Source organism: Triticum aestivum, chromosome 5B, assembly GCF_018294505.1.
Source record: "Triticum aestivum cultivar Chinese Spring chromosome 5B, IWGSC CS RefSeq v2.1, whole genome shotgun sequence".
Classification (NCBI taxonomy): Eukaryota; Viridiplantae; Streptophyta; class Magnoliopsida; order Poales; family Poaceae; genus Triticum; species Triticum aestivum.
The window spans coordinates 672,674,776-672,683,551 of record NC_057807.1 but is presented as its reverse complement, the minus strand read 5'-3'; the positions used below and the strand labels follow the sequence as shown (position 1 = coordinate 672,683,551).

General features: G+C 47.7%; 1 protein-coding gene across 1 annotated transcript; it reads left to right on the top strand.

The window, feature by feature from the left end:
* Positions 1–2,858: 2,858 nt before the first annotated feature.
* Positions 2,859–5,130, top strand: LOC123117567 (uncharacterized). Its single transcript, XM_044538295.1, has 2 exons — positions 2,859–4,188; positions 4,810–5,130. Exons 1-2 carry the CDS (start codon positions 2,894–2,896, stop codon positions 5,027–5,029), a joined length of 1,515 nt encoding a protein of 504 aa, XP_044394230.1. The 5' UTR covers positions 2,859–2,893; the 3' UTR covers positions 5,030–5,130.
* The last annotated feature ends 3,646 nt before the right edge of the window (positions 5,131–8,776 follow it).

Genomic DNA, 8,776 nt, shown 5'->3' with positions numbered 1-8,776 from the left:
ATTTGTTGCTTGGGCGAAGAGAAGTGGTCGGCGCGAAAATAGCTGAGATGAGGTACATGAGTAGTTTCATCTTAAAAACCTCGCCATGGGTTGTCATGGCCTGCAGCGAATCTGCCAGTACAGACGTGTTCGGCATGGATTCCAACCCAGGAAACAAATGGGGGAACAACGTTTCCTCGATCTTGTTATTGACCTCATACATGACTTTGATTTCTCCATGGGGCACACCCAAAGTGCAGAACACAGATTCCTCGTTCAACGACAGTCTTCCATGTCCCGGAATCACAAATTCCCTGGAGGCAGGGTCGTAAATCTCACCAAGCCAGTCGCATACAAGGTTGACTAGATTCGTGCACCGGACATTCATTAGAGCCTGCATACCCATCTCAGCAGCAGCTCCCTTCTGATCGTCGGTAAATCTGTCAGTCAATGAGGTCAGTCGTTCCTGCGAGGCCCTGTTGCGAGTACGTTTCTTCTTCTGCAAAAACAGACAAATGATCAGTTGTTGCCATGTCTTCACTGTCATGAAATTTTACTTCATAACAAACGACTGCAAGCTCGAGGTGGCAACCAATAACATATGCAGGAGGAGGAGGGGTGTGGACAATTACCTCGTCGCCATCTTTTCTCCGTCCAGTTGCCCGATTCTGCTGTGGTGGATCCATGAAATCATCATCATCATTCTGATGATCGCCGCGAGCCATTCTGTTGAGGTAAGAACAGACCAAATTGTCACGGTGGAAATGAAATGCAGGAAGTAAGCAGTTGCCACCTAACAGAATGTACTTGCCGCATGGGCTCGAGTGAAAATGTCAACTAGTGAATGCAAATATCACATAAACATGCACGCACCCCCCTATGATCGTCGAAAACATAAATGTGGCAATTAAGCACATTGGTTACATTTAAAAAAAAATGTATAGATCGTAAATGCACTTAAAAACAAAATGTTGAAGTTGTCATGTTAGCACACGATATTACGAAAGAAAGCCACAAAATCTTCCACTGCACAAACCTAAAATGTGGCAGCTCACACCCTGTCCTCATACAAAAATGACTTGCCATGTGTTCAATGGCAAAATATGCTAGGTGGAAATTGCCATGTTAAAATGCAACACGGAATTCAAAAAAGCGATGAAATACATCTACTGAACAACCTGAAATTGCAACGCACACACTGACCTCATATCAAAAATGAGTTGCCATTTAGTACGGATAAATATGTTCATATATCACAAGTCATCATGGCAAAACACGAAATTGTGTCTGCCGTACAATGAATTTGCCACATTATCCTGACTATAATATGGCAACAGACATGCTGTGTTCAGACAAATACTTGCCACATGAAAAGCATATATATGGCATCTGACACAATTGATGAGCAAATTAGTTGCCATGTTATACAGCCAATTTGCCACATTATCCTGTCTACAACATGGCAACAGCCACAGTGTGTTCATAGTCTATTTGCCACAAAAATATGATATCCATGTGGCAACTGACACAGTTGATGTGCAGATTAGTTGCCATCCAGTGCAATTGGTTGCTGAAACTGCAATGACTACCTATTTACTACACTTTACCATGCCTACAGTGTGGCAACTATCACAGTCATTCAGGAAATTAGTTCCCACATGGAAAAGCATATTTGTGGCAACTATCACAGTCATTCAGGAAATTAGTTGCCACATGGAAAAGCATATTTGTGACAACTATCACAGTCATTCAGGAAATTATTTGCCACATGAAAAAGCATATTTGTGGCAACTATCACAGTCATTCAGGAAATTAGTTGCCATACAGTCATGATAGTTACTCAAACTACCATGTTTGCCTTCATGCTGCAGTTTGAAAAACAACTAACTAGATCTAGGGTTCAATGGCAACTATAATGACTTGAAATTCATCCCCAAAATTCTACCCGAACTGATCGCAAATACCAATTCGAAGCAATGCGCAACTATCAGACAGAAAAGCGACGGCCCAATCCCAACACACAACCAGTATGTGTCTCCGGACAGAACGAACCACACCGGCGTGACCGCCACCACGGCGGCGACGAAATTGCCCAGTGCCACCGAAAACGGCAAGCACAGGACTCCGCCGCCGGCGGGAACACCGGTGCATGTCGACCCTGCCTGAATCTCGATGAATCTCGAGCGAAGCATCGACCACGGAGGGGAGGGGAGAAATGCCGACAAGGATTTCGATCGAGTGGGGGAGCATTACCTTCAACCCGCAGGCGCTCCGACGAAGACGCTCCGGTCCGGCGAGCCCCACTGACGGCCGCGAATGCCGTCGACTCTTCCGCCTCTGCCGTCGCCTTCTCCTCTCGCCTTCTCCTCCGATCGACTGAACTGCGGGGTGGGTTGTGCGAGTAACTGTGGGGAGGAGTAAATGGAACCATGAGGGGGAGGGTGGCGAAGTGCGCGACGTGTTTGACGTCAACCACGGTCGGCGCGTGGCGTGCGGGCGCATAGCAGTTCCACCGCACGCCCCCGAGTGGCAACCGCTGGCCGTGGGGGGGCAACCGACGTGCGGGCGAACTATGTCACACACTACACACGCCCCTTGTCCTACATGGCACAAAAAATTGGCCAGACCATGCCAAGATTCGTGCATATACTACTGGACGGTGATGGATGCGTGTGGTCGAGATGGCTAACGCACATATGTATGGGCGTTAACATTTCCGAAAATATATTAGGAGGTTCAGTAAACGGGATTAGGAGATTGAGAAAAGGCTGAGCCGAACCCCTCTCCCCTCCGCCCAGATCGCTCGCTCTCCTAGTGTAGAGTGGAAAAGTCGGGCTCCAAAATCCCCAGTCTCCTCCAGCCATTCCAGGTTCCTCTGCACACCCATCCCCAGATCTAGCGAGTAGCCACCGCCATGGGAGCACCGCCGCCAGTGATTCCGGACGAGCTCGTCGAGGAGATCCTCATCAGTCTCCCACCCGACGACCCCGCATGCCTCCTCCGTGCATCCCTCGTCTGCAAGGACTGGGGCGGCATCGTCTCCGTCTCCCGTCCGGCCTTCCGCCGCCGCCTCCACGAGCTCCACCAGACACCTCCCTGGACCGGGCTACGTACCCCAGCACAGCTTCATACCCACCAATCCACCATCGCCTCGTCCTTCTCTCCCGCCGCCCCGGACCACCGCTCCTGGCGGGCCCTTGACTGCCGCCACGGCCGCGTCCTCTTCCTCTCCAAGGGCCAGGACGCCGAGGAGCTCCTTGTGTGGGAGCCAATCACGGGCGCCCAGCAGCGCGTACCGTGGCACGTGGCGTTTGAGTGGAGCTACAGCTACTTGACTGCGGCCGTGTTCTGCGCAGCGGACGGGTGTGGCCACCGCGACTGCCTCGGGGGTCCTTTCCGCGTGCTCTTCGTCTTGTCCGTAGACGACGAAGAAGTCTTCTCCGACGATGACGATGCGTTTCGCGCGTTGGCATCCGTGTACTGGTCGGAGACTGGCACCTGGGGCGAGCTGACCTGGATTTACCGCGACTGGTCCATATTCGAATTTACATACTCCAGCGTGCTCGTTGGGAGCTCTGTGATCCACTTCATGTTCTACACCAACTATGACTTGGACTATGGCGGTGTGTCGATCATGGAGTATGACTTGTCAAGGCACGCCTTGAATGTGTTTACTTTTAGGCCACCAGACGGCTGCATATATAACCTTGTGCTGGCGGAGGACGACGGTGGACTGGGCATAATCCAAGGCTTGGATCCGCAGCTCAAATTGTGGACAAGAGAGGCGAGTGATGGCACTGATGCGCAATGGGTGCTGAATCGGGTCATCGACCTGGGCAATTTGCTGCCAACTAGTGCTCGATTGAATGAAGATTATAGAGTGCATGTAATGGGCTTCGCTGAGGGGGCAAATGCCATTTTCGTCAACACAGTTGATGGTGTCTTCACAATTGAGCTACAGTCGGATCATGCGAGGAAGGTGTGCAGTGATCATGGCTTCGTTAATTTGATCCCGGTTGTCAGCTTCTACACTCCTGTACCCCGAGGCCAGCAGCAGAACCTGCTGGCGTCGAAGCCTAGCGAGGAGGGGGGAGAGGAGGATAAAACAGTAGATCGCGCACAACGGCTGTTGAGCAAGGGGTCCAATGCTATGAAGGAAGGGGACTTTGTCAACACATTCGAATGCGTCAGCAACAACCACAATATCAGGTGAGTCCCAAACGCCTCCCTTATTCCATACCACACATCATTCGTATGGATGGCATACTCAAAAGAAACTTCTCAATGGTTCGCTACTCTTTAGGGTCAGCCTTTGGTTTCCCCTGTGTCCTTAGTTGCTTTAGGCCTTTGAGTTTATTAGATGTTCTACAACAAGGAGGTTACCAGGCGGTATTTATCTTCCTTTTTTTCTTGTTCAGCTGCGAGCACGAAAGTGTGTTGGCCTTTGAGGGGTTCAATTAGCTGAATTAGCGTTAGTGTGGCATCTTTTGTGATGGTTAGTGTCATGTGATTAGCATTTAATCAAAGTGCAATTATTGGAGTGATAGATGTTATCATATTTGAGAAGAGTTCTATGCCTCTGGTGCTGGCTAGTTGCAAATATCTCATCGGTGTTCCGTTTATTGGTATGGTAGATCGTAATTCTATTCATAATATTTGCAAACACTAGCTAGTTGTTAGAAACCGAACTCAACAGAACATAGTTAGCACCTAGCGTCATTAAAACCAACGATGGAATAATTGTAGCAGCGCTACACAACTTTAATGGTCTCGTGTTGTTTATAACCTTAACAGTTATAGACTGAAAATTTACCCCTTTGTTTCATCTAGGGTTCCTTGTTATGGAGAAGGTGCTCTGGAGAGTGCTAACATGCTCAACAAACAAGGATATGCCTTGCTACCGAAAGTTTCTTCGGGTGATATTCCCAAGAGTGCACCAAATGAAGAATCGGTGAAGGGTACAACGAGCAAAGATGATGGCGTGAGCTCGACGACCTCTCATAGCAATGTTGAGGGTGCTCCAGCTTCAGAGAAAGGCGAGTCTGAATAATGTACTGTTTCTCATTGTTCCTTCCTGAGACCATTGTCTGTGCTAGGGCTGCACTCTTGTGTGGCGAAATGCCTGCTTGATTTCCGCTGAGGTTTGCATTGTTCTCTAGGCTTTATATGGAATATGGAATGATTGCTCAAAGAAGTTGCCGAATTAATTGAATCCACAATTTTAACGTGGCATTGTGATTCTCCCTATACTCCTGTCATGTGATAACCCGCATGAAACAATGGTCATGTACTCCTGCATGTGCAAAGTAATAGTCTTGTTTGGGATTTGCAACTGAATATAAATTATCTCTCGAATTTACACCATCGTTCTGTAAGGGATCATTTAACTTCTGATGGTTGTTACTCAGTTCTGGAGTATAGATAGTAGACAGCATTGTAGAAAGCAATATGCTTTTATAGTATGCTTGGTTTATGGGTTAGATCATAATCTCAAGCGTGTATGCCATATATCAGCTAGTTGCCTTATAAGTTTATATATACTTATTTAATTATTTTATCATTTTACCATTGAATTATAGATATGGATATATGAAGCATCAGCTTGGGGGCTTAATTTTCTTTCTTTCTTGCAGTTAACTGTCTAAATCATGTGTAGGTTTTGCTGCATAAAAGTAACATTTTTTTAGCAGCCATGTACTACAAATTTACGCAGTAAAGTGAATATCCAGTGGTTATCAGTGTTAAAGATAACTTGTTTATTCCATCGTAATAGTGAGATGATACAGACTGCCAATCATTGTGACGGGCATGCATGAGTATCATCTGTGGAGATACTTCCTTTGATTGTGTTCTCATATATATATATCTAGCAAATGATGAGGAATAGATCCCAAATGCCCATTGAAGACCGAACTGTCTATCAGAATGTTGTGCGCAAGTTAAAAATGCGTCCTTCACTTTTTCTCCAGAGAGGATATTGAAATAATAGCAAGAGGATGAGGAGAGGAAGCTTCAACACAGAGCAAAGAAGGATGCAAAGAAGGTAAAGTGCAACCATTTGTGTATACCGTTGCCTGCTTTTTACAATTAGTTTTCCATTCAACATGAGATTTACTGCCAAAATAGTCCAGTGGGCTGTTGAAAATCGGTAGAATTCATAATGAGTGGATGTAAACTGTTTCCAGAAGGGGCAGGTTGGCCAGGCTGTGGGCATTGGCCCATGATGTTGTTGCTGTCATGGATTTTGGAGTGGACGTGAGTGCTGCTTCAGGTGGTATCTTTTGGTCGGCGTGTGGCTGCTGAGGACATGGTTGTGGGCTCGTTGCTATATGCAGCTTGATCCGAAGATAACTAGCGCCGACACAACTCTATGATGCAAAGCTGCGGAGGTGCGGATTTTGAAAAGAAAATGTTTGCGATGCAAGGGAGCTTAACATTGTGGCGATCAGACTCTGTAGTGAACGGGTTACCTTGTTGTAAACTGGCGATCATCTGAGAAGCATTCCATCTTTGAGAAATACTGTATGATAACTATGTGCAAGAAGACAATTGGTGATTATATTTCTCAAGGCTCGGTTCTTCTACTCTTTCTGGTTAAAGAAATATGATAACCATCGGAATTGTTTCGTAGAAAGGACTTCATTTAAGAGCAAGTAAATACTAGCATATGCATTGTAGCTAATTTGGAGGCAGGTAGTGCATTCTTATTCCCAAATCAACATTTGTTCCTGGAGCATAACAACTAATTAGTTTTGCTGAAGGGATTTTCCTTTACACAGCACTGCTGCTGTGCAACAATTGAAGAATATGTAGGTAAAATTGTACTAGAGTTGCGACAATTAATTTGGATCGGAGGGAGTAGAATCATTTTAATTTGTTTGGCAGGCATAGCTGGTATGTCGGTTTGCTGGGTGTCATCATCAGCAAGGAGCTCTGCCATGGCACTCTCGTCTTCAAGCTCACTTTCCGGCTTCAGCTCCACACGGGGTACCGCCTGCAGCGCCTCGTCGGCGTGGTGCCTCTGCTTCGGCGTGCGCTGTCCGCCGCTCTTAGTGCCGCTGACATTGGTGGCTGCAAAAACCGAACCAGGGAAATAAACCACCAGCATAGCAAGCCCGGTCGGCGTGGAGGCATGGGCCCAAGCTGTCAGACTGGGGAAACAATTAAAATGAATAATTTGTGGCACAAGTTTACTCAAATTAGGTAAAAATGTAAGAAACCTACTAAGCATCTCCAAGGCGGATCCGCAAACCCCCCGCATTTGTTCGGACCGCGCTGTCCAGACTACAGGCTTGTATCTGTCCGCGAGGCGGTCTGGCCGCGTTTTTCTTTTGCAAATTGGCGACAAAGTGGAGGAAGGTTTGCGGGAATCCGGACACCCAAAACATAGGACTCTCACACCCTCGGTCCACCCAATCCCGCCCCCTCCAGGGAGTCCAGACACCCGAAACGTAGGACTCCGACACCCCCGGCCCACCCAATCCCCCCCTCCAGGTCACATTTCCTTCCACTCCGCCCCTTCTCCCCTTGCTTTGCATCCGCATCCCTCCACCTCCGCCCTCGTTGCCGGATGTCTTTGGCCACCACAGAGGCATTGCCAAACGTAGGCAACTAGCAATGACGCGCCCACTCGACGAACCTGTCCACCCTAGAGCCGCTTGTACCCAGGTACACTCCGCCCCCTGTCGACGACCTCCATGGCGAATACCACGCGCGGCAAGTGTTCGGTCAAATGCCATTGAGCTTAGAGTAATACCATTGCCCACCAAAAAACCCGACCCATGCTCGCACGCGTTCCTAGGTCAGCGCCCCTCCACAACATCATGTCGATTCATGTCGGCTCAGAGCGACGCGATCTCTCGTGATGCTTAGGTATTGAAATGGCGCGTCGGCCGAGAGTGGTGCCCTCACCACTTTCCCAGTGCATGTGGCTGCTCCGTGTTCAAACGAAAGCCCGTGCGTCTGCATGCCTACATAAACATGCGTGTTGTAAGTGCATCTAGTGCCACCCCTAGTTGGTTTTGGAGTACTGACGACAAACGTGGTTGAGGGACTAATGTGTTTGTTAGAACTGTAGAATAACACAGGTAGTAGTCCCTCATTGATTCAGTTTACCTACCAGAGATGACCCCTAAAAATGTATGAAGACATTGAAGACAATTGTGGTTCGTGAAGAGATTCACGTTGAAGATAATGACGATAAAGACATTCACTTGAAGGCTATGGAGTGCGAAGACATAGTTTCTTTCGTAGGTTTCTTTTCTTCTTTTTTGAGTCATAGGAACCACCGTACTGTTAAGTGGGGTCCAAGTGGACAAAGTCAGATGACTGAAGTGATGCTCAACCAAAATCCTATGTCTTCGAGTGAAGACAATGAGAGCAAATCTTATCCAGAGTTGGATGAGTCAACTTTCCTTTTAGCCCAAGCCAAGCTGCCGCATGTATTTGAAATCCGACCGTTGGACACGTGTCGGTTCCTTAGTGACCCAGGTTCATTTCAGACATATCAGGTCGGGTTGCCTCTTGGCTATAAATAGCCCACCCCCTACACTATAATTCGGTGGCTGCTTAGAGTTAGTGCACGACTTTTATCATTTGAGAGCAACCCACCTCCGAAGCCTTTGAGAGAGAGATCATTGCGAGGACAAAGCCCAAAACACCCAGAGCCAAAGAGTGTTAGGCATCACTGAAATCTTTCTGTCTGCGTGACCTAAAGACTTGTTACACTTGAGGATTATGCATCCTACAGCCGGTTAGGCATCACGTTCTGAGGGTCCAAGAGTCATTGTGGATCACA